Genomic DNA, 27,882 nt, shown 5'->3' with positions numbered 1-27,882 from the left:
ACCAATAGAATAAGCGTCTTATAAATTATAAGCTGTGATATGTGCATTTCGTTGGCCTAAGAAACATGACTTTGGCATGTTCGTGGCTCAAGAAATTAAATTGTTAAATAATATAATATTAATTTCATGTCTTGATAACTTCAAATTAAAGCAATATTGCCTTTGTTGTTGTAGTAGTAGTTGTAGCATAAAACTTGGAAGGTCAATCATCTGTGTTGCAGATGGCCAAGGCTTCATACTGTTATCCATCATTCCATGATGACGAAACAGATTTTCCTAATCTGTTGCAGAGTTAATATTGGACCTACTGTCCGCAAACTCTGGACATTCCAAATTTTGTTGCAGAGTTATGTTGGACCTACTGTCCGCAAACTCTGGGGTCGTCGCAGTACGCCTCAGTACCTACTGTACTGGTTATATAGCGACTGTTGGGCTTCTTGAAAAGTGGAGTTCCCTACTGGAACTGAACACTTTACCCATTCTTGTAGCAATCCATGTGGAAAATATAAATTGAAAATCAAATCAAAAACAGAAGTCAATTGTTAAAACCAGAATATTGTCACTTTAAATAAAATTATGAACAAATAAATCCGGTATTTAATCCATTTTACAAAAGTTATTTAGTAATTGTATTAATCCATTTAACAAGAATAATTGAATAAATCTTAATTCTAGTAATAACACATAAACACATAAATTAAGAGAAATTAACTGCGGCCACTCTGATAGGATACTTTTAGCGTTCTGCTTGGTCATCTGATAAGATCATATGTTCATCTCATTAACCCTAGGTGGTCCAGTGCAGTAGAATACTTCTTTACGTGGTACCAATTAATAGCATGTATCAACTATGATACATAGATCAGCACGTGGCAAGGTTAATGATATGCATGGGCTATTTTTAGATTACCTCACCAAGAAGTTGAATTGCGTTCAGTAGATCTAAATATAACTCGTCATGCGTGATTTGGTAAGCAGGACCACCCTTTGAAGACGGAATAATACTACAGTCACCATTCTCTCTATTGTATAAAACTAATACAGACAAAACAAACAATTATAAAAGAAACAAACTTTTGCGTCTTGAAAAACAAATGAAACGGAACAATTTCGTTTATAATTTATTACGGTTTAAACCGATAAATCAAGTAAAAATAGAAATCCTATTTATATACACAAACTGGGATTACCGAAGTAACTAAAATAGCTTAGATTTCCGTAATATTACTCCGCAGTATGACGGAATCGCCCGATTTGTCACGATTGCAATCGGAACTACATCGGCTATTATCATTAATCCGAAGACTGACGGAAAAGGCTGCAAAGTTGCGTTTGGCACGATTGCAGCTGGTTTCCCGTTCAATCATGCACCAACAGATGTAAGCAGGAAACCACATAACCGGAACAAGTTTTCCAGATGAAATGGCTTGCAGCCGTGGCTGCAAGCCAAAAAGTTGAGGACATTGTGATTGTTTTGCTATCATACTTGCCACTAAGCCATCGGGACGTTAGTATAATAGTTAATATAAGTATTGACAACATTCATTTCATTAAGGTATTAGCATCCTAATGCATAACCTCCGCTTTGAAGAGTATTCAAATAGGCTAGAACTACTGTTAAGTACATTGAAAATGAGGGCCATGGGTTCAATCCCCAGAAGGGTCAACTTTTTTTTCTTTCTTTTTTTCTTTTAACATTATTTAAGTATCTTTCATGTCCCATTTGGAAAGAAAAAAGTGTTAAATTTTGATTTTTAATTTATATAGGTTTTTATTGGCTAAGTTATGCTAAATCTATTAATACATATCACTGCGGTATACCGTACCCCGGATATTGCTCGATATTATGAGGACTTTCATCCCATTTCGCGACTTTGAACGAGAAAGGAGGTAAGTTCAGTGACGATATTTAGACATTTGGAATTGGTTTGTATTAAATTTTTATAGAAAAACAAAAACTTCGATAATTTCTCTAGTTGCTGATACCCCAATAATGTTGAGATATAGCTTTGAAATATGATTAGGAGGTACAATCCGTCTCTTTGCTCACGTGATAAATGAGCTCGGATCAGTAAAATTTGATTTTTTTTGTGCATATACTTCCTTAAAAGAAAAACTTGAATCGAGTGAAATGTGATAATGATGATAATGTTTATGATGTAAATGTTCAATCAACAATAGAACCCCAGATGACAGTGATTTTTGAGAATAAATACACATGTCAGTGTACCGAGTATTGCGTTGGAGTTGCCCGCCGGTGTCACGAGTATTGCTTTTTAGTGTAACGAGTATTGGTTATCAATATAGTAAATGCAAGTAGTAAACACGGAGTATTTACCACATAAATTTGATTTTAAATATTTCTAATTGTGTATACTTATTAACACTAGTACGGAGGTACTTTACTGGAAACATCTGCAAATAATCCAGATTTTCATTCCTGCTCATGAAAAATCTTAGTCGAAGGAAGTCGGCAATTTTCTGTGTTTACAAAGTTCTCGTTGCTATCGAAGGATCAATCTTTCCAGAATTTGTTAATAATTATTGCAAATATTACTTTAAATAGTAAAAAAGCATCCAAAGTGCATTAATGCTGCCTTAAGATTGTCAATATTAGATGGTATTGAGCATGTGTGCAAATATCTATTATCAACCGACTTCCTACTGTGCCAAAAATCCATATAAAGGTAACTTTCGGTCATTTTGTACCTGCACTCTAGCAACGCATGAAATGTGTTACGTCATTAGCAGTTACCGTATGGCTGCCGAGCGGGTACAGCTCAAAAATCGAATAATGGATTTTGATAAGATTATGATAAAGGGCAGCAGATGCAATAAGAAGGTTATGTTCCTAAATACCTTTTAACTCATAAAGGCGTGTTTTAGGGCTGTCTTGTGCTGTCCTGTTTTTGTTTGGGGTCCGCCTGGACTCATTAATTGCCACTGGTTCGTGTTGCTGGGTCGTAGGGGGGGGGGGGGTGCGTTCATTGAACGCCGCCTTTCCTTTCCTTTTTCTTGTTTATCATATTTGAAGGCTTTACACCCCACCCCTTTTGAGGCCTCAAATAGTGTAAAACATGCGCTATTTTAGAAATTTTGAATTTGAGAAATGTTGTTCAAAATAGTGATCACTTTTTCGGCGCCACCACCCCCCCACCCCCATTAAAAAGGTACATCAAGGGGGTGTAACGGGGGGTGTGCCCCCTTCTGTTTAAGGGTTTGAAGTGGGACAGTAGTCCCTCTTATCGCCGAGAAGATTTGGGACTTGTGGGGGGTGGGGGGCTAAAATGGCCTTAGGTCGATTGAAACGTACCATGTAATCAACGCCAAAAATCTTAGACTTTATCTCAATCAATTGAGAAGTTGCTGCACCTTGAAATCAGTTTTGATGGGAAAAAAACAACGCAAAAAAGAGATTTTTGGCAATTTTGAGACGTCCCCCGTTGTCATGGTAACTTGAAATTTAAAATTGAGCATAGTCTTCACACTATGGTCCAGCCAACATTTGTGCCCAGTTTGATCAGTATTGAAGCATTTTTTATATAGTTTCATAGCAGTTTGAACTTGTAAAAGAGGCTTAAATCAATGAAATGAAAACAGGCTTTTTTCGCAATATGCTCATGCAGTAAAAGGTTAAGACGATATCTGCATGCTTGGGCGGCATAAGCCCTCGGGCCAATATATTACTTAGTGTGCCGATATGTTTTTTCTGTAAAAACCTATTATAAATGTTATCTAAATATGTTTTTTCTTCTCCTTCTTTTCAGAGATGGGTCTCTCTTGAGACATGCATTTAAAGATTTTCATCGTCAATTTTGATGGCTCTACCCTGCTCCCGACCATGCTTCCGACCCTGCACACACTTTATTTCATCTATAGCGTGATTTTCAATAAAATGGGAAATTAAATCTCTGTATTTGCCCGTAGGAAAAGAACAGTAATAACACTGAAAATGCATTGTTGAATCTGAATATTTGAATAAATATCATATAACATAACATTATCAGCAGAATGTAATGGAATCGATAAACAGACGTGAAAATTAGACAAAAATATCGATTTTCCATACTAATGTGCTCATTTTGTTTTGCAATACACTGTACACTAAAGTTGGGCTATTTTGCAATACTCTGTACACTTAAAATCAATACTCGGTACACTTTCTTGTATCTTTTTTGGCCTGTATCTTTTTGTACATTCACACTTTTTGCCTGAAATTTGGACAAAGCATACTTGGATTGTGAATAAAAAAATTGCTCGATTCAGTTTTTTTTATATTGGTTATATAATAATTTCTAACGATTCTACAGTATCGCGGTCAGTATTTCTTAGTGAGCAGCAGATCCTTTAGAGGTAGTTTAATCAATTTTACAAATACCTGTAATACTTTTACGTCTTTTACAGCTACAAAAATACCTGTAGATATATAAAACTCGTTGAAATAAATGAAATAGCCATTAGTTTGGAAAATATCGTCGTTGAACTTACCTTCGTTCTCCGTTCAAAGTCGCGAAATGGGATGAAAGTCCTCATAATATCGAGCAATATCCGGGGTACGGTATACCGCAGTGAATATGGTACCTGATATTTTCAAAGTGTAATATAATCAAAACTAGACGGTAAAAATATTTCATATTTTACAAGATCAACCAATATACTTCTTTAAAAATTAGGGAAACTTTGAAAACAGGCACTCATTTTGGTAAATTTTAAGAATTTTTTAACTAAGGCTCCCTAAGTAGAAAAATGGTCAGACACGTGGTAAAAATGGGTGGGGTAGGGTAACATTTTTATACAGATTTCCTAAATTTTAAGTAGAAACCATAATTTTGCTTCCGTGGATTGTTAGCTGAATGGTACTACTTGTTTCTTACCAAACATTAATGGGAAAACATTTTTCATTAGAATGTTATTGCAGATTATTTAAAGGTTCCTCATTTCTAAAAAAGGCCCTCATAACATCCTAGCTCGAGTTCAGAAAAGTGGCCATAACTTGATTTCCGTTCGGTAAACTTTGTTTAAATTTTGCATACAGGTGTACTTTAAGGTATACATCTGACCTATGATGTCAATTTTTTAGTTCCTGATAGTGCCCATTAGGGTCATAATACCTTAAAATCAATTAGTAAATCGTTATAGATTATGAAAATTAACGAAAAGGCTTTCGAAAATTATTACCAATAGTTAGGCCGCTCCTTTTGAACTGTTTAAATTGTTTAATTTTGTCTAATTAGTGTCTAATAAAATAAATTTAATATTAGTAGACGTATTGCGTATGTCTGCGAACTATTTGATCAACCCCCGCACTCAAGCTGTCGTTACTTTAACGGTAATAAAAATAACACTGACCGCTGAGAGGTTCCGATTGAATAATTTCTTGGCTTAGATAATGTTGATGTAGGCTTTATGCATTTAAAGTGATAGAAAAATATACACCTTAAATTGCATGTGTAGTAGCAGTAGTTGTCGTTGTGTTGATATATAGTGGAAGTACAAATTATTCAATTTAAACGAAGGTAAGATACAGGTTATACATCTTGTCTGCATAATTATAAAACTCTGCATACTTAATAGATTTTGTTGAAAAAAATGCATTTGGCTTTAATCGGCCGACAAGTGTTTTACCCGTAAAAAATATACCTTTTAAAACGAAGAATTTTTTTTTAAACTAACTTAATTTTAAATATTTACATGTATCTCTTTATACATGAAAACTACTAGTAATACATATAAAACATGTTGTCACGTTTTTTTTGACTTAAGCATATCTATGAATTTGTACATATTAGGTCTATGATAAAAATAACGTCTAATTAATCGAATTTTTAAATCATAATAAACACTGCATATAAGAATAAAAATGATCATTGTTGTTTAAATCTGCTTGCAATTTTTAGCTCGACTATTCGCAGAATAATCGAGCTAATGCAGTCACCCATTTGTCGGCGTCGGCGTCGGCGTCGGCGTCCCTGTGGTTAAGTTTTTGTATGTAAGCTGGTATCTCCATAACTACTGAAGGGAATGGATTGAAACTTCACACACTTGTTCTCTGTGATTATCTAAGATGATTGGCACAAGTCCCATAACTCTGATTTGCTTTTTTTCATAATTATGCCCCTTTTTCGACTTAGAAATTCTTGGTTAAGTTTTTGTATGTAAGCTGGTATCTCCATAACTACTGAAGGGAATGGATTGAAACTTCACACACTTGTTCTCTGTGATTATCTAAGATGATTGGCACAAGTCCCATAACTCTGATTTGCTTTTTTTTATAATTATGCCCCTTTTTCGACTTAGAAATTCTTGGTTAAGTTTTTGTATGTAAGCTGGTATCTCCATAACTACTGAAGGGAATGGATTGAAACTTCACACACTTGTTCTCTGTGATTATCTAAGATGATTGGCACAAGTCCCATAACTCTGATTTGCTTTTTTTCATAATTATGCCCCTTTTTCGACTTAGAAATTCTTGGTTAAGTTTTTGTATGTAAGCTGTTATCTCCATAACTACTGAAGGGAATTGATTGAAACTTCACACACTTGTTCTCTGTGATTATCTAAGATGATTGGCACAAGTCCCATAACTCTGATTTGCTTTTTTACATAATTATGCCCCTTTTTCGACTTAGAAATTCTTGGTTCTCCATAACTACTGAAGGGAATGGATTGAAACTTCACACACTTGTTCTCTGTGATTATCTAAGATAATTGCCACAAGTCCCATAACTCTGATTTGCTTTTTTACATAATTATGCCCCTTTTTCGACTTAGAAATTCTTGGTTAAGTTTTTGCATGTAAGCTGGTATCTCCATAACTACTGAAGGGAATGGATTGAAACTTCACACACTTGTTCTCTGTGATTATCTAAGATGATTGGCACAAGTCCCATAACTCTGATTTGCTTTTTAACATAATTATGCCCCTTTTTCGACTTAGAAATTCTTGGTTAAGTTTTTGCATGTAAGCTGGTATCTCCATAACTACTGAAGGGAATGGATTGAAACTTCACACACTTGGTCTCTGTGATTATCTAAGATGATTGGTACAAGTCCCATAACTCTGATTTGCTTTTTTTGCATAATTATGCCCCTTTTTCGACTCATGAATTCTTGGTAAAGTTTTTGCATGTAAGCTTGTCTCTCCATAACTACTGAAGGGAATGTATTGAAACTTGAAGAGTTTGTACCTTTTCGGACAATTTTATGTATTCATATAGGTAAGCATTATTATACTCAATGAAACACCCTTGTGACAAATTTTCGAATAGTCGAGCGTTACTGTCCTCCGACAGTTCTTGTTGTTTTAAGCAATCCAAAACTCTTTGTTTAAAATGGTCGATAAAAGTGGTTTGAATATCAGAAATAATCCTTCAAAATAATCATCAGTAGAAATGTGTGAGTCAGTAGTCTCTTGATTGTTTTTAAAATGCTTCAAAAATCTTTTGATTTACTGTACTTCAGTTTCAGTTTTTATTAAACCAAGGCATATAATATGCAACTGGTTATAACAAACAAACAAACAGAAAATTAACAGTCAAAAATCACTAATATCACAATAAGAATACAATTATGACTAGCTAAATAACCAAAAAAGGAGATCATTTTGTTCAATTCAAATACTGAATTCAATTCAACATGTATTTTACATTGTAACAAATGGGAACGGAGAATGAGAAGTATTAATTTTCAGACGGACGAGTTCACCTGCCATTTTAATTTTATATTTGCGTTTCTTTTTACGTATCATCTTCTTATAAGATTTTTTTATTGCAAAGTTAAAAACCTAGATTCGGTCGATTTATCATTTTATCAAATGATGGTATTGGTAGTTTCACTCCGGATTACTCGCTCATTATTAATTTTTCTTTAATATTGCCAATACGTTTCGCCTGAGCGCATTTCAATAAAATTAGTAACTTTGCTGTTTAAATCGTGGTAAAATTCCTATAATACCACGTCTAAATAAATCCTTACAATCAACATCCCATTCAAAAATTAAGATAAGATAAATTCCTCCAGTTCTTTATTTCCTCCAGGAATGAAGAGATACATGCTATACAAACTACAAATACATTACAATGATAACAAAGAAAATGTGAGAAAAAAAAAGAAACACATATACTCGTACATGTATAGAAGTATAAATGTGGCATGAAACTGAAGTAAAAATAATGCTTTAACAAAGAGATTATATATACATGAAGAAACAATAAATGTTAACTGCAAAAGTCAAAATGAGAAGTTTTATATAAATGGTGTTTAATTTAGTTATAAACAACAGGTTTACCGTGAAATTAATAAGGGTTATAAAGCTTAATTTAGAATAATGTGGTTTTCTTCAAGCTTCACCTTGATCGAGGGGTAACACGCTCGGTTAGGAAGCGAGAGGTCTGGAGTTCAAAACCCAGATAAAGCACCTTTTTTAATTGTTTAAGCCAAATAAATATTGAATTGAATATCAGTGTTGAAATTAACCTTATTACTACAGTTATAACACTGGAAACAGCATTGCTGGCACTACACAAATACAAATTGGTTTATAATCTCACAACATTCACCTTTGAGACCAAAACAAATTCAGCGCCTTCTGTGCTTTGATTCTATCTGGTTAGTGAGAAAATGTTGTCGTTTGTTCCGGTACCTGCCTTTTTATCATGTCTTTAGAGTTCTTTGTTATCACAATGATTGCTTACTTTGTTTTTGTAAGCGTTGTACTACATCCAAGGAGTGGTGTCTTATTATTGTTTCATCAATACCGGGTGAAGTGCCTTTAATCGTAAAATTGAAGTGATGCATGGTCGCTTCACTTATTCTAAAATCGTGTATTATACTTATTATTAAATGCTTTACTTAAGCAAGATATAATCTAGCGTACTGCACGTCTGACAACAATTATATGTGTACGAGCCTGTGGCAAAATCATCGTTAGCTTTTCGCACACACGTTGACCTACACAAATCGAGCAACTGCTACATAAAATATCGGATGAGGCCCGTCGGGGTCATTCGTTATCGATAAATCACAGAAAATATAATCATTTTTATTTCTAGCTCTACATTTTCAATTATCACCTGCCAGAAAAACTTTACCTATTTTTTTAAATAAAAATATATTGTTCAACTATATCAAAATGATCTGCATCAATAATATTACATATAGGCGACTCATCCGACCATATATAAACACCGCTAAATAAAAACGAAAAATAATCTATAACCTACCTTAAGGGTTAGCGGTGAAAAAGTTATTCTTACGGTGTTCTGTTTGGACAATCGTGCTTTTTTAGCTCACCTGAGCTTGCTCAGGGTGAGCTTTTAGGATCGGTGAATGTCCGTCGTCCGTCGTCCGTCCGTCGTCCGTCGTACGTCCACAATTGCTTGTGAACACTCTAGCGGTCGCATTTTGCCTCAATCATCATCAAACTTGGTCAGGATGCTTATCTAGTTGAAAGCTCGGATGAGTTCGAACATGGCTCATCTCGGATGAAAAACTAGGTCAGGTCACAAGAGCTAAAAATAGAAAAACCTTGTGAACACTCTAGCGGTCACATTTTTGACCCAATCATCATCAAACTTGGTCAGGATGTTTGTCTAGGTGATAGCTCGGATGAGTTCGAACATGGGTCATCTCGGATGAAAAAGTAGGTCACCGGAGCTAAAAATAGAAAAACCTTGTGAACACTCTAGTGGTCACATTTTTGAACCAATCTTCATCAAACTTGGTCAGATTGCTTGTCTAGTCAATTGCTTGGATGAGTTCGAACATGGGTCATCTCTGATGAAAAACTAGGTCACAGGAGCTAAAAATAGAAAAACCTTGTGAACACTCTAGTGGTCACATTTTTGACCCAATCATCATCAAACTTTGTCAGGATGCTTGTTTAGATAATAGCTCGAATGAGTTCGAATATGAGTCATCTCGGATGAAAAACTAGGTCACCGGAGCTATAAATAGAAAAACCTTGTTAACACTCTAGCGGTCACATTTTTGCATCAATCGTCATCAAACTTGGTCAGGATGCTTATCTAGTTGATAGCTTGGATGAGTTCGAACATGGCTCATCTCGGATGAAAAAGTAGGTCACCCGAGCTAAAAATAGAAAAACCTTGTAAACATTTTAGCGGTCACATTTTTGCATCAATCATCATCAAACTTGGTCAAGATGCTTGTCTAGGTGATAGCTCGGATGAGTTTGAACAGGTCACAGGAGCTAAAAATAGAAAAATCTTGTTAACACTCTAGTGGCTACTGTTGTGATTCAAATTTTCTGTTAATTGGTCTGAAAGTTTGTTTTGATGATTTCTAAGTCAAGATCGAACATGGGTCATCTTGGATGAAAAACTAGGTCACACCGCCCAAATATGGAAAAACCTTGTTAACATTCTAGTGGTCACATTTTCGACTCAATTATCATCAAACTTGGTCAGGATGCTTGTCTAGGTAATTGCTTGGATGAGTTCGAAATCGCATGTGAAACTAGGTCACCGGAGCTAAAAATAGAAAAATCTTGTTAACACTCTAGTTGCTACTGTTTTGATCCAAGTATCCTGGAAATTGGTCTGAAAGTTTGTTTTGATGATTTCTAGGTCAAGTTTGAATATGTGTCACCTGGGTAAAAAACTAGGGCGCACTGCTCAAATATGGATAATCCTTGTTAATACTGTAGTGGTCACATTTTTGACTCACCTGTCATGAGACTTGGTCAGAATGCTTGTCTAGGTAATTGTTTGGATGAGTTTGATAAGTCAGGTGAGCGATCTAGGGCCATCATGGCCCTCTTGTTTATTTCATCCTTTACCCAAAATGCACAATGTTACGATGGTGAAAACGCGATGGTACGATGATGAAAACATGATTGCCCGATGGTGAAATTGCGATTTCATCATCGTACCAACCTTCGCGACTTCACCATCGTAGCAATGCGTTTTAACCATCGTACCATCGCATTATCGCACCATTGTGTTTTCATCATCATACCATCGCGTTTTCACCATCGTACCATCGCGTTTCACGATCGTACCACCACATTTTCACCATCGTACTATTGCAATTTTATCATTGCCTTCCGTCGTTTTCCGGTGGTCATGCGCATTGGTACATTTCTATTAACAATGGATGATTTCTCATTATTAATGCGTATCTATGAGATCTACCTATTTGTGAAATTTCAAATATTCATTGCATAATAAGTATTTCCACTATGAAATGATAACAAAAGGTAATCATTCAATCATAATGACATCCTAGTGCACTATTCATATGAAGTTTCAAGTTTATATCTTAGATACAGCAAAAGAAAAAAAATGCGAAAAAATCATATATTAAAAATCCTTTGATCAAGGTGATATCAAACTGCACCGGAAGTGTGTCTGAAGTTCACACATCTGCGAAATAGGGGGTTTCGGAGGCTGAACCCAAGGTTTTTTCATGGAACATCAATGGCCTATCGAAATCTAAAAGCAGTGATAAAGACTTTGTGAATAACACTTTGTAATTATGATGTTATATTTTTATACGAGTTTTGAGCAAATGAAGATACTTGTATTGACATGGATATAACAAATGAAGACTCAACAAATGACCATAACGGTTTTTTAAATAATTTTAGTGTTTCACCTTTAAGTGAATTGTCAGATCATTTTGCATTGTCATTTGATATATTGTAGTAATTGTTCAGTGTGTTGAAGCAAGTTCAGTCACTAACTGTATAGCCTAAATAATCATGTCGTCTGCAAATAACATAAGTATGAAAGTTATATCATATAGTTATAAGCCAGGGTAGACCTACAGCACATTCGAATAATTCCGAATATGAATTACAACTTTAAACACAAACTACAACCTGTGAATACATATAGCTTGCCATCAATGCCTAAGTTACACAATTTTAGCCAAATGTTATTTACATCAACACTATGAAATTCTCTTTTCATATTAACCATACAGCAATACAAACTATTATTCACTTTTAAAACTTTGTGTACAATAGCATTTCAGACAAACACAGCATTAATTGTAAACGACCCGTGTGACAATCGAACTGCGCGTTACTAAATAACACAGTAGCTTAACCGCTTAAAACATTTTGATAGTGCAATGTGTTTATTATTCAAGTACGTCACACGGGTCGTTCCTTTTTATAAATAGGCATGATAACTCCACTTGACTATTCAACTGGATAATGTCCAGAATTTAGAATAGCATTAAACTTAAGAGAGTATATCACAGCATTCTATAAAATATTCGTTTATCAAATATTCCATGCCACAGGCTTTGTTATTCTTTAATTTCTGAATAATAAATTCCACTTCAGCAGAAGTAATTGGGTTATGTAGCTCATCAAAGCTACAAAATCAGTCTGAACAAAAATTTCTCAGCTTCCGTTTTAATGGTGTATGTATCTTGTTTTGTAAACTTGAAAAATAATTATAAAAAATTTCAACAGACAATGTTTTACTTCATTTGAAATGTGTATGTTTTCTTCTTCTTTTTTTTCCAAAAAAAAGAGCCATAATTCTTTGTGTTAGAATGACGCAGCTTTTCAATATTTCTTATTATGATTGATTTAAAAGTTCGCCTTTTCTTTTAACCATCATTTTATACCTTATTTTATACATTGATCTATTGTCTAACGTCTTTTATATTTGAAACACCTTGCGTGATTAAAAAAAACCAAACAAACAAAAATAAAACAAGAAAAAAAAAACGTCTTAAACAGTTACAGTCGATCCTCCATTGCTTATTTTAAGCTGTTTAAATGTTTTTCCTTATTAGCGTATATTTAAAAAACTATGCGCGCCTACGAAAAATATTTCTTTTCAATTTTAGAGTCTAATGCACAAATATATTTAAATTTTACTGAATCATCTAAATTGAATATTAGTTAAGCAGACGTTTCGTTGCAAACAACTTTTTTCAGCAACCACAATGTAAACAGTTTAATAGGTTTTTTTATATTAGGCAACAGTACTAGGCGTGCATTTCCTTTACTAATGGGTATTAAATTATAATTTTAGAAATTCAAATCCTTGAACTAAATGGAGACAATTTTCTCATAAAGTACACATGACTAAAATAAGTTAGAGTGTAACTGCGTAGTTACGCTTGTTTACAACCATTACTTCTGTAAAAAAGGAAGATTTTCAATGATAGAAAGATACAGGTGATTTTCTAAGAATAAAGAAATTTCAATTGACAATGTCAAACATGTTTTCAGTATAAAGAGACTTATTAAATGTCAAACATGAACGAAATTAGTGCATCATTAATTGCGAGTCTGTGTGTAATATATTACAAACTTAGTTCATTCAACTTAAAGTATTATTTATTACGAATTCGTTCTGGAAGTAGACGTGACTTCTCTCTTCCCCTCGGAGCGTGCACGTCGCTGAGAAGGCACAGGGCATCGGCAGAGGATTGAAGGACAAATGCTACGTTTAAGGCGGCAAGTTCGCATGTTCTCTACAGCTCGGGGTAACGTTTAGTAACTTAGTTTGCATGAAGTTAGTTGCCGATGTCCTGACTAATGCCGCGGGGACTGGCCCTACAAAGTAGGCTGAGACGACGAGGATGGTGTGCTAGGGTGCGTGAGCCCCTAGTACAGATAAACGGCTTGTAAGGCAGGCCTTTTGCTGGCACCAACAGCCATTTTAAGGGCTACCTTTTCATATTGCCACTGGTTACTGTACATTTAGGTTCTCATTGACCGCCGTACAGTGACCTACTTTTGGCTCAAAAATTCATATCTTTGGCTAATACTCCGTGGAAATTGCATGGAGGTAAATTATCACCACTTTGTGCTTCAAAATTAACTCTTTAAGGGCATGACTGGTGGCATGTCCGGGGTCCGTACTCGACAGCGAAAGCTGCATTTTGTGCCCGAAAGGGCGGATGGACCCTCATTAAGCATTAACTCGAAGTAGACGTGATTTAGTTTAAAATTGTGCAGTGACATACAGTAGTTGTAAAATTGATTAACCCATTAGCCTGCCGGAGACACCCGATTCTAACCATTCGGCCAGTGCAAACCTGTACTTATTTTAAAATTTCTCAACAAATAGTGAACGGTTTTGTCCAGATTTGAAAAAAAAAAACGGAAAGACCAGTTAAGATATTTAGTGTGCTTAAGGTTTCACTGTTGTGTAAATTACAATTATACATATAATGGCGCCATTTCAAGTTCCATGTTTGGATACAAATATTTGCTAGAATATTGTACTAAGCATTTTCGCATTTTTTATTTTCAGATTTTGAGAAGGACAATGCATTTTACGTTGATATTAACGCTGATGCTGTTATCAGTCATTAACGAGGAGCCTGTGAATGCCGTAGATTTCAAGGTGGTTGACCTTACTCATGTACAGGATTTAAGTACAATATACTGGCCGGGAAACCCCAAATACAACTTCACTGTGCTTTCCCGTAACAGAAGCGCAAATGGATATTGGTAATCATTAAACAAAATTACAGGATCATTCATAGCATTTTTAAGACAACAAATAAACCTTATGCAAATCAGTAATACCCCGTCATACCGGCCTTAATGCGTTCGTCGTAGGGTCAAACTGAGATCGGCGTTTCTAAACATGCACAAAACAAACGCCGAGGAACGGCTTTCCCAATGCGCGCTGGACTAAAACACCCTTAGGCCCCCATGTCGTGGTTGAAACTCTGTGAACACCGAAACACGTGCCGTATATACGAGCATTAATGAATTGTTTGACATGTACCTGGCGATTCTATGACGACCCTTAGGATCAAATAGTTCTAACTGTGCCTATGGCGTTTCCAGGATGTCCTTGCAGTTGCAATGAGGACGCCATATGGACGTCTTATTTGCCTTAGTGTCGTAGACGCACCCTACGAACGCACTGAAGACCCCGTATTGTCGCATATAAACGCTGTAACACCTTTTTACCGCCGTGTTAAACGAACACAGTAGAATCCCGGTTGCAAATTTGTCAAAAAGAGTCATCGTGGTTCCTTGTACGATTACGGCTTTTGTGGGGAAAAACCGGTTTAGACGGTCGCCGTAAGAGCATCATGTCAGTATGTCGGGGTTATCAAGTAGAAATCTATAAGGAATATCGAAAATTTAACACGATGAAAGTTACTAAAATAAAGGCTATGTACATGAGAATGGTACGTTAGAATACAGTTACAATAGTAAAATTAACAATGGGTGATATAGAGTGTATCCTACTGGAAGTCTGATAGACAGAAATGTATTTCGTTACTGATTTGCATATTACATAGTTAGTTTAACATCTGAATTGTTAACAGGTTAATTTGTACAATTTCTACTATCTAATCCACACTTTTCTTTCACAATATCTAAGCATTTTACCTATTTTTTTATTATACCTATTTTTTATTTATACTTTTTTGTTAGATATAAACTCTTATGAATTTCCTTCGACATTTTGTTATATACTTTATTTCGACGTTCCCGGTGACTTCGAGATAATGAAATTTGACTGTTCATGTTTATAGAATGACGGTCTATTGAACAAATATTATATAGTCTGTAGAGATATATTGCAGTATGTACAAATAAAAATATAGAATGGGTGACATTTAGTGGTGTTCATCATCAACATTGACCTCTTCTTGTTCTTCCACTTCTTCAGGTATGAATCAAACTCATTTCAAACAGCAGAACATGGAGGAACTCATCTTGACGCACCTGCGCACTTTGCTGAGGGAAAGAATAGACAACATCAAATTCCAATGGAAAAATTAGTAGGCCCAGGAGTTGTAATTAATGTAAAGGTACAGAACAGTATTACCGTTAACTTTTAAAACACGTATTTAAATACATTGTTAGACATTAACAAAGCAAAAATCTTATTATTTACAATCATGTAATTGAGACCTCTAACATTGCATAATTATCATAAAAAGTTTTATGACGATACAGTACTTAACTTTATTTATAAGATATTATTTTATTTGTTAAAGAGCTCTACTCACGTATGTATTTTTATGATAGGTGGCATTTGTCTGTTTCCAACGACAGTTGTTGTTTATTATGTAAGACTTTTCCACATTTATTCAAAAATAATTTTTCCTTTCAAACATGACTTAAATTACAGACAAAAGTATCTAAAAACCCCGACTACCGAGTAATAACCGATGACTTGAAAGATTGGGAAACCAGGAATGGAATGATTCCAAGTGGAGCAGTTGTAATAATGAATTCTGGATGGACCTCAAAATACCCAAACAAAACGCTCACGTTCGGAAGTCAAACACCTGATGACTCAAGTACCTTTCATTTTCCTGGATGGCATGAAGATGCAATCGACTGGTTGATTAAAAATAGACAAATCCACGTGGTCGGTGTAGACACACCTTCCACCGATTACGCACGATCTACGACGTATCCTGTGCACGTTTTGCTCGGATTAGCGGATATTCCTGGCGTTGAAAATGTCGCGAATCTGGACTTAATCCCGGAAAGTGGATCTATCATTTACGTCGCTGCAATTAAGTTATATGACGGAAGTGGGGGACCTACAAGGGTGTTTTCTACTTTTGTAGAAAATGGTATGACAGGTTCATCGTCGCCATTATGTTCAAGCATTATCAATTTCATACTTACAATTGTTTTTGGTCTCGTCATCTACAGTGCATTCAGATAAATGTGAAAGAAAAAGTTTACTTGTATATGTTACCTATGATTTTGAAATGCAAAATATGAAAGTACATTTATTAATTTATCAAGCATGTAATGCAATCGGATCTCGGCTATTATTGATAATAACCTTGGACTTAAAACGAATTGAAGGTGGTTTTAAATGTAAAAAGAAACAGAGGATGTAATCTTTGATGATGTGTAACGAATGTATTTGTTTGACATCCAAAGGAAAATAAAGTCTATTTCGGTAAAATCATGATTGAAAATATGTCTGACAATCATAATCTATTTAAAAATGCCCACTGATGTCATTCCATAGACATTCTGCACTTTCAGTTTATACAACCAAGATAATATGTATATAAATAATGTACTGTTTACTTCTATATCTATAAATTTAGGTGAACTTTTATTCGATATATTGAAGTAAACCTCAGAATTTAAATTATTATTTTTTTTACATGTTTTGTTTTGACCACATTAACGCAATCGTTAAATGTATTCTTAATACTGTGTTCGATGGCATTATCCTAAACCTAGAAGTTGCAATTGGAATGTAATGGTCAACTTTTGTATGTGTTATCTGCATTTTTTTTTTTGAAATTGAAAAAGTGTTCGCGCGTAGTTCCAATATCGGTGTACATCACCTTGAAACATGTTCCAATTTATCAGAACACTTTACTTTTATGTCCTTATGGTTTGATATTTTTTTTCTTTGACCGAAGTCTTGATGGGAAGACATCGTGCTTCTAGTTGATAAACTTGTTGAACTTGTATAAATTAATGGATAATTAAAACAACGGACTGAATATAAAAAACACATTTTAATTATATTTGCAGGGTACTGCGCCCAGGAGTACCAACGTTGTTGCTTATCTTTCGTTAAATTTTCATGTGCCTAAAAATCGAACTGATTTTCTAGTTAAATCATTTTATTGGTTCAATCTGATTAAAATGAGCTCCTAATAAACTCTACGCATTGTCATCTGCCGGGCACCAATAGGAGGCCATCAACACGTGACCTTTCACAGCCAATCATCAGCGAGCTTTCACAATTTAAAAGCGATGCGGTTTCTAGTTAATGCTTGGATATGTATATGCATTTCAACACCAAACAGGTCTTAAGGCGGTGTGCAGAAAACAAGTTCAGACTTCCTAACTTAAAAATTGGGCCCGCCCCGGGGATTAATTAACTGATTTATATAGACTTATATAGGAGTTTTCGGGTCCGGTCTGTATTTTTTTAACCGGTGGAAAGAAATTGAAACTGTTTAATGAGATGATGTGCAGAGCGCAGGTTTGACCTTCCTCAGGTCAAGTTCAAGGTCACGCTTAGTCGTTTTGTATCAGTTTCAAAATTTTGTGTCTGCCCTGGTTTGTATGAAATTAAATCTATTTGGCAGAAATATTTATACTACTGAGATGATGTGCAGTAAACAGTTTTGGACTACCTCAGGTCAAGGTCAAGGTCACACTGACTCATTCAAAGTTCTTAAATCAATATCAAGCGGAACGTCCTCGGCTATTATCTATAATAACCTTGGAGTTTAAACGGATTGAAATAAACATAAACAGAGTGTAATATTACGAAAATTAAGTCTGTTTTGGTACGATTATGAATGAAAATATGTCTGACAACCATTTTTGTGTCGCCTCTACGGAGTAGTGGCGACATATAGGGATCACTTCTCCGTCGTCTGTCTGTCCGTCTGTCCGTCTGTCTGTCTGTCCGTCCGTCACAAAACTTGTCCGGACTACTCCTCATAAACTACTGGTGCAATTTCATCCAAACTTTACAGGAATGATCAGTACCAAGTCTAGTTGTGCATATTGTCAGCATTTTCCGGTTCAATGATTTTTGTCAGAGTTATGGCCCTTTAATAATTTTTAATTTTAAAGTTTGTCCGGACTACTTCTCTTATACCACTAATGCAATTTCAATGAAACTTTACAGGATTGATCTGTAGCTCAAGTCCTTGCGCATATTGCACGGGTTTTCCGGTTGAATGATTTTTGGCCGAGTTATGGCCCTTTGATAAAAAGGTTTCTTTTTCTGTGTGTTGCCAGATACACAAAAGCTTGTCCGGACTACTCCTCATAAACTACTGGTGCAATTTCATCCAAACTTTACAGGAATGATCAGTACCAAGTCTAGTTGTACATATTGTCAGCATTTTCCGGTTCAATGATTTTTGTTTGAGTTATGGCCCTTTAATAATTTTTATTTTTAAAGTTTGTCCAGACTACTTCTCTTATACCACTTATGCAATTTCAATGAAACTTTACAGGATTGATCTGTAGCTCAAGTCCTTGCGCATATTGCACGGGTTTTCCGGTTGAATGATTTTTGGCCTAGTTATGGCCCTTTGATAAAAACGTGTTTTTTTCTGTGTGTTGCCAGATACACAAAAGCTTGTCCGGACTACTCCTCATAAACTACTGGTGCAATTTTATCCAAATTTTACAGGAATGATCAGTACAAAGTTGTTAGTCTAGTTGTGCACTGTCCGTCTGTCTGTCCGTCTGTCACAAAATTTGTCCCAACATGAAATCGGCCATCATGAGGCGACACATGTGATTACTGATCGCTCTTGTTTATTAAAATATGCCCACTGATGTACAATTTTAAACAAATGCGACTCAATGAGTTTGGCATTTTGTACTTTCGGTTTCTACAACAATAATAATAAATATACAAATAATGTATTGTTTGCTTTTGTATTTATGAATTCACTTATATCTGGTTGGCATTTACTTGATATATTGAAAATAAACTTACATTGAATTACTATTTGTTTACATGTTTAGTTTCTCAGCGTATTAATTGAAGCTGGTGTTACTTAAGATATGTAAATTCACGTAGTAACAATAAGTTGTAAACGAGGCATATAAAATGTCAATTTTTAAAGGTAATTTATCAAGAAAGTTATAAGATCACAATTTTTATATAGCCAAAAATATTATATTTATGTTAAAGCTTAGATATTTTGCATGCAGTATTTCTTGTTGACATCAATTTTTTTTATATAAAACATGCTCCTCTGTCAGTATTTGCCCTACCCCTGGGGTCACATAGATATAAAAACATATTTTCATATAATTATGTATTCTTATGTAAAGTTACAATCCCAGAGCTAAGTTATTTAGCATATATTATTACATAGCAGAACCTTGCAATTGTTCCAAAAATAATTCCACTGATATTAAAAAAATGGCTGTGCCCAGTCTGTTGGCGGGGTATTGGGAGGTAATACAAACGGAAATTATTTGTGAGCATAGCATTTTGGTTTTTGGATTTTTTTAGGAATTATATTTTGTGCTTTTGAATTTCTGGTATAATATGAACTTTTTTAAGGGCATGACTCATGACATTTCTGGGGTCTGTACTCCACAGCGATAGCTGTAGCATATATACGTAATTGTCACTAAGTATTCATGCTTGAAAAGCATAGCTCTTTGGCATGTATCAATATAAATCTTGATATTGATAATTGAATAAAACATGTTTTGGACAAATGTTGTAAATGGGTATCCTCTCTGTTTAAAAATTATTTTTGATTACTTTAAATTTTATTTACTTAAAACAGCGTATATTGCCACGCCTGTATGCGGTGCTCTTGTTTCTAATGTACTTGTAATTGTTGTATACATGTATATAAACAGGAGTTGTTCGGTCCCCACACCCCTACAGAATGGTATTTGAATAAAGGTTGCTTGCATATGTCATTTTATATTCTTAAAGATCCTGTATGTTGTATACCACACTTAAGTGAAATTATATATATGTATAAAATTATGCTTATACATCGAAGAATATGTTAAATAGGTACTGCAAATATTAAATTTGTACATATTATATGTAATCATTAAAATATATGCATTCATTTCTTATTGAAAAAATTTCCTTAAACTTTATAGAAAATAATTTTTATTACCTCCCTTTATTTACATAAAATATTAAATTCGGTAAAATCGTTATAGATAATGCTTTTTGGAACTTACAAAATTGATAAATCTTCATTTTAGCATCATAATTTATTTATAATATAAAACCATACAAAATTTATGTTATAGAATTTTTAATTTCATGGTTGCTTGTACTGATATATGATCAAACAGCATGCTGATCATTGGGACAGTCTTAGAACTGAACCATTACTAATCTCTCATTTTTAGCTCGACTGTACGAAGTATATGAAGAGCTGTCCTACTCGCCCCGGCGTCGGCGTCCATATTTCAGATTAAAGTTTTTGTGCAGTAAAATATTTTTCACTTTAACTTTTTTCATTTCTTAACGTATCAACTTCAAACTTCAAATATAGGTTTCATATCATTAACCACACCTTATGTGACAAGGTTCATAACTCTAGCAACAATATTTTTCAGATTTATCTCCCCTTGAACTTAAAATTTTCCTTAAAAATACAATTTTTTGTGCCCCCACTATAAGGGCGGGGGGCATTTACATTTACCCTTGTCCGTCCATCCGTCCGTCCATCCGCTCTCACGAGACAGTAAAAATGTGGCTAGAGGGACAATAGGTAACTTTTCTTTATCTTTGATGTCATCCATTCCATAATGCTTTTATGTGGCTATTTTCTTTTGTGTGGCTAAAAAGAACAATAGAGAGAACAACAGAGTAGCTAGCCACATTTTTACCGTCCCGTTAGAACGTCCGTCTGTCCTTCTGTCCGTCCGTCCTTTTTTTGTGTCGCACGTAACTCAAAAAGTATTTGACCTAGAGTCGTAGAACTTTACAGGAATGTTGATCAGCATGACCAGTTGTGCACCTGGGTATTTTCGTATGGATTTATTTAGTATTTTAAGAGATATTGTGCCCCCACTATAGGGGGGCATTTAGATTTATCCTTGTCTGTCCGTCCGTCCGTCCTTCCTTCCTTCCTTCCTTCCGTCCGTCCGTCCGTCCGTCCGTTCTCTTTTAGTGTCGTACGTAGCTCAAAAAGTAATTCACCTAGAGTCATGAAACCTTACAGGAATGTTGATCAGCATGTGTAGTTGAGCACCTGGGTATTTTCATGTGGATATATTTAGTATTTTTAGAGTAATTGCCCTAGTAAAAATTTACAATATTCAACTTGTGTTGCACGTAACTCAAAAAGTATTTGACCTGTAGGCCTGAAAGTTTACAAGAATGTTGGTCAACATGTGTACTTAAGCACCTTGGGGTTTTCTTGTGGATTTATTCAGTATTTGTAGTATTTGCCCTTTACTTAATAAACGATTTTTAGTTTTCAACTTGAGCACATCCAGCGAAAAAAAAAGACCTATAGAGACATAAGATTGACAAATCGGTGGAGTGTGGGGGCACCTATGTCCTATGGACACATTTCTAGTTGCCCTTAACTTTGTAAAAATTTGCAATTTTCAACTTGTGTCGCACATAACTCAAGAAGAATTTGACCTAGAGTTATGAAACTTTACAGGAATGTTGATCAGCATGTGTAGTTGTGCACCTGGGTATTTTCATGTGTATATTTAGTATTTTTAGAGTAATTGCCCTAGTAAAAATTTACAATATTCAACTTGTGTTGCATGTAACTCAAAAAGTATTTGACCTAGAAACTTTACATGAATGTTGATCAGCATGTGCAGTTGTAAACCTGGGTATTTTTGTATTGATTTATTTAGTATTTTTAGAGTTATTGCCCTTGACTTAGTACGGTAATGTTGATCAGCATGTGTAGTTGTGCACCTGGGTATTTTCATGTGGATATATTTAGTATTTTTAGAGTAATTGCCCTAGTAAAAATTTACAATATTCAACTTGTGTTGCACGTAACTCAAAAAGTATTTGACCTAGAAACTTTACATGAATGTTGATCAGCATGTGCAGTTGTAAACCTGGGTATTTTTGTATTGATTTATTTAGTATTTTTAGAGTTATTGCCCTTGACTTAGTACGGGAATGTTGATCAGCATGTGAAGTTGTGCACATGGGGTTTTGCTTGTGGATTTATCAAGTATTTGTAGAGTTATTGCCCTTGACTTAGTAAAAACCGTTTGATTATGTTGTGTTATTTGTTCTTTGAGTGTTTGAGTTAGAATCAACCAACTTTACAGGAATAATGATCAACATCACTGTGGAAGCTATGCACCTGGGACTTTGCATGTGGATATTTTTCAGGTTTGTTAGAGTCATTGCCCTTGACTTACAGTTGTATAGATTTGCAATTTTCAACTTGTTCATGCATAGCTCAAAAAGTATTTACCTTGTAGGCCTGCAGGTTTACGAAAATGTTGGTCAGCAAGTGTAGTTGTGCACCTGGGTATTTTGATGTGGATATATTTAGTATTTTTAGAGTAATTGCCCTAGTAAAAATTTACAATATTCAACTTGTGTTGCACGTAACTCAAAAAGTATTTGACCTAGAAACTTTACATGAATGTTGATCAGCATGTGCAGTTGTAAACCTGGGTATTTTTGTATTGATTTATTTAGTATTTTTAGAGTTATTGCCCTTGACTTAGTACGGGAATGTTGATCAGCATGTGTAGTTGTGCACCTGGGTATTTTCATGTGGATATATTTAGTATTTTTAGAGTAATTGCCCTAGTAAAAATTTACAATATTCAACTTGTGTTGCACGTAACTCAAAAAGTATTTGACCTAGAAACTTTACATGAATGTTGATCAGCATGTGCAGTTGTAAACCTGGGTATTTTTGTATTGATTTATTTAGTATTTTTAGAGTTATTGCCCTTGACTTAGTACGGGAATGTTGATCAGCATGTGAAGTTATGCACATGGGGTTTTGCTTGTGGATTTATCAAGTATTTGTAGAGTTATTGCCCTTGACTTAGTAAAAACCGTTTCATTATGTTGTGTTATTTGTTCTTTGAGTGCTTGAGTTAGAATCAACCAACTTTACAGGAATAATGATCAACATCACTGTGGAAGCTATGCACCTGGGACTTTGCATGTGGATTTTTTTCAGGTTTGTTAGAGTCATTGCCCTTGACTTACAGTTGTATAGATTTGCAATTTTCAACTTGTTCATGCATAGCTCAAAAAGTATTTACCTTGTAGGCCTGCAAGTTTACGAGAATGTTGGTCAGCAAGTGTACTTATGCACATTGGGGTTTGCTTGTGGATTTATTCAGTATTTGTAAAGTTCTTGCCCTTTACCCTTCATAAAAGAGTTTTAATTTTCAACTTGTGGCATATGTAGTCCAAAAAATATTTTACCTACAGTCATAAGATTGACAGAACAGTGGAGTGTGGGCGCACCCGTGTCCTATGGACACATTTCTAGTTACTGTTACTTCTTATTTTTTAAGGGATCAACTTAATACTTCAAATATATGTTCCTTATCATCAACCACATGTTATGTGACAAGGTTCATAACTCTAGCACCAATATTTTCAGATTTATTTTTCCTTGAACTTAGAATTTTCCTTTAACATATTATTTTTTACTGTTACTTCTTTATTGAATAAGGGATCAACTACATACATCAAATATATGTTCCTTATCATAAACTACATGTAATGTGACAAGGTTCATAACTCTAGTACCAATATTGCAAGAATTATCTCCCCAAAAACTTTTTTACTGTTACTTCTTCATTTTTTCAGATTTATCTCTCTTTGAACTTAGGAATTCTTTTAAGAAATATTATAAGTTCTTTACTTTTTAAGGTATCTACTTCAAACAAATATATATATTTCTTATTTCTTAATGTGACAAGGTTCATAACTCTAGCATGACTATTTACAGTATTATATCCCTTTTAACTTGGAATTTATGTTTACAAATGTTATTTTTTTACTATAACTTGATACATAATTATACATAATTAATTTTTCTTTCATACTTTTGTCTTTCTTACTGCGTCCAATATTTTATTAGTTGAGCTTTGCTGTCTCCTGTGACAGCTCTTGTTGTTATAATATTTGCTAATTATGCTTAGTGAGTATATAGAATATATAAAATGCTTTTAAGTCTGTTTGTGGTTCATTTTTTTATCCAAATGTGCTTATTTATCTTAATTATGTACAGCTTTTATCACAGATGAACGACTGAGTCTCTAAATATTTTGAAAATGTATACAGGTTATTGTTGCATGTTAAAGGATAGTCTTGTTATGTCGGAAAATAGCTTTTATAGCTTGTGTTTATTATGTGTATTGTAACCGACTGATAAAATTTACCCGTTACGGAGGAATGATTGCAGATTACAGACATGTTTAAAATAATAATGGGCTGTAAAATTGTGCGTTTTGCAGACATGAAACCAACCATTTTGATAACACTTGAACAATGTTAAATATCATTTGGATAAAACGTAAATGGTTTATTGATTTGATTTTTGTGCTTTAAATGGGCATCTAAAATCGTTATATCGCTATAGTAGGAAACAATATTCCCTTAGACATTGTTGTCGTAAAGATTATTTTAAAATATGTTGACTTTTAAATCAAAAATAATATTTATGGATTTATTTATTGCCATCCACAGTTTTTTTTAAATAGCCCAAATTGTCAAAAAAAACGAGTAGGAGTAGACAGAATTAAGAATGAAAGGACTGGCAATCTTGGTTTTAGCTTGGGACATGCAAAAATTGCTACCCCCCACACACACACAGCCCTTGTCCTTTGCAAGCATAAATTTAAAGTATAATATGCTGCTTCTAATGAATTGTATAATACATTTACGTCAATTTGATGATATATCATTATTATAGTACAATGCATTACCAATTTATTTTCTAGAAAAACGATAAAAATATATACAAAGATCAAGGACAACATTTTAAAGTATTTGGCCCTTTTTTTTGAATCTGGCTGATTTACAGTATGAATATTTATGTGAGTATATTGATTATCTAGGTGACTTACTTGACAGTTTTCTTCACATTCAAAATAAGTAAAGAGAAAATAAACACTAAATCATGTATGGTGTGAAAGAATAGACGAAGTTTATTATACCTAGTCATCAGTTTTTTTTTAAGAATCTGAAGAGTTCATTGAATAAAGTATTTCCTTAATTAAAATGCTCATACCAGCAAATTTGTGTTCTATTTGTTAAAATATCTAAATAATGAACATGCACTGGTTGGATTTCGTTGAATTATTTATATTTATTTGTATACCTGTAACGGAAATGACATTGCCAATGAGACCATTATAATTATGATTCATGGATAAAAGAAGGTGTTGCCGCCAAAATAAATGGATGAGTTTGACTGACTGTTAGATATGCAACTCGGACTGATACCAAACACATGTTTACCGTATGCACGGTCGATATGCACGAGCATTCTTTCCAGGTTTTTACAGGCGAAGTTGGAATGAAATTTTAGCCAAACAGCGGTTTCTATACTATTAATGAGAATATCCCAAAGTTGTGAAATATTAAATACTATAGCACATAGTAAGATTCAGCAAATGATATAGAGTATATCAAATGATTATATTTTGTTGAGTTGTGGGCAAGGTTTCGTCAATGTTCTAAGGAATATATATATATATGTCTCTCAGAGCCCCGGTAGACGTCCGGGGTGATCCGGGGTGCGACCGGAACAAATGGATTACATTCGTAACTCTGCCGGCAACGAAAATCATCATAAATTACTATTCTGGAACAATAGATATTATATTAAATAAAAATTATGTATCAAAATTATCATTTTCGGTCGTTTTCAATCCACCGGGGTTCTACCGGGGCTCTGCCTGGATCGCCCGAGGCTCTGCCTGGGTCAACCGGGGCTCTGTCGGCGTCATCCGGGAACGACCGGGGAAGCACCGGCATGAACCGAGGCTTCACCTGGGCTCTGCCTTGATGATCCGGAGCGCAACCTGGGTGGTTAGTTAGGAACTACCGTAGTGCTGCCGTGGTAAGTGTGACCGCAACAATCCCGGATCGTCCAGGATCATCCCGGTAACTTACCGGGATGGTCCTGGGCTCTGCCGGGAGTGAGACCGTAGCTTTACGATGTACGCCAAACAGCGCGACAACATGCCGTTTGGCGCTTTGTCGTGTTGTCGCTAGCGACAAGACGAAAAGGCGATAAAGATATAGCTTGCGTTGTCGCTACCGACAGCGCAACGCATAATGAACCAAATCAGCCACCATACCAAACACATATATGTTTAATAATAGAAGTTCAGACCATTAATCAGATGGGTAGCGAAATAAGATGCATTTTATGACACATATAAAGGTAAATGCATCCCACACTATTTGTCACTTCACACAAATAATTCCGAGCATTGATAAGATAGGTATATGTAAAAGTTATTAAATTACGATTTTCATAATTGTTCGTTTTAGGAATGTCATGGTACTAAAACGTTCCGGTTGAATGATATTGAAAACTGGCTGAAAAAACAACAACAAATAACCGGTCACATGTCCACCTGTTTGACACTACGTACCTTGCTAATCTACATAATCAAAGGAAGTGTACCTCACCAAGAGAGTACCAACAAGAGATAGCTAAATGCTTATGCTTATAAATGCAAGATTCAAGATTTTATTTCAAAAGGCATAAACATTTTACAATGTCCATCGCCATAAACAGAATGACGGTTACAAATAGTATAAGAGAAAAGTATGTAGTAACTGAATACAAATTATTTTTAAAATAACATTTTTATATTGTAAAGAAATACACGAAGGTTCTTTTGCCAGAATCGAATGCATCATGAGGTGTCTTTCAAATATTGAAGACCTTGAATTGATGCGTAAATGCTACATACTTAGATCGGTTATTTATCAACATAGAAACTATTCTAAATTGATGGTGTTCAATCATTTAGATTACATCAAATTGTTAATGGGGTTGTTGAATACTGATAAAATCTATTCGTTCGTTATTCGAGAAATGCTACTTCCGTTTCTATGTTAATATTGTAGTGTGAAAAGGTCTATAGTGATGAAATAGGTGAATCTGTACACCTGTGATAAAGTTGTGCACGGTGTCCAATTACCCTCTTTAAACTACTGCAATAGATATGAAATTCTAGATGTCTTTTATTCTGTCCAATTCAGTACAGAAAATGCACACAAAATATATAATGACGAGCTGTTTTCAAATGGGTGTTATTTAATAATTATTGTACTTTAAATATGAATACAGGAAAGTCATTTGAATTTAAATGGCAGGATCATAAAATAAATTTGGACGATTGTGAATTTTGTAAAGATTCTTTAAACTTTTATCGCACTTACACTCTAAATTAGCATAGCTGCATTTATATAAATTTTGATATCAATAATA

At 34.6% G+C, this 27,882-nt stretch overlaps 1 protein-coding gene across 3 annotated transcripts in view; it reads left to right on the top strand.

Moving 5' to 3' along the window:
• Positions 1-17,174, top strand: part of LOC132752675 (isatin hydrolase-like) — a 33,021-nt gene extending 15,847 nt beyond the window's left edge. For 2 of the 3 annotated variants that reach the window (XM_060743039.1, XM_060743037.1), the window contains exons 2-4: positions 14,247-14,446; positions 15,630-15,771; positions 16,095-17,174. In XM_060743039.1, the coding sequence (XP_060599022.1) occupies positions 14,262-14,446; positions 15,630-15,771; positions 16,095-16,643 (876 nt within the window). In that variant the 5' untranslated portion in view covers positions 14,247-14,261 and the 3' untranslated portion in view covers positions 16,644-17,174. Of the gene's footprint in view, positions 1-5,358; positions 5,517-14,246; positions 14,447-15,629; positions 15,772-16,094 lie in introns of those variants that run through there. The other variant, XM_060743038.1, reaches the window with a different exon arrangement.
• Positions 17,175-27,882: the final 10,708 nt, after the last annotated feature.

Source organism: Ruditapes philippinarum, unplaced genomic scaffold (genome assembly GCF_026571515.1).
Source record: "Ruditapes philippinarum isolate M1 unplaced genomic scaffold, ASM2657151v2 ctg1109_1_1_1_1, whole genome shotgun sequence".
In the NCBI taxonomy this organism is placed as follows: Eukaryota; Metazoa; Mollusca; class Bivalvia; order Venerida; family Veneridae; genus Ruditapes; species Ruditapes philippinarum.
This window is presented reverse-complemented; position numbering and strand designations above follow the sequence as displayed.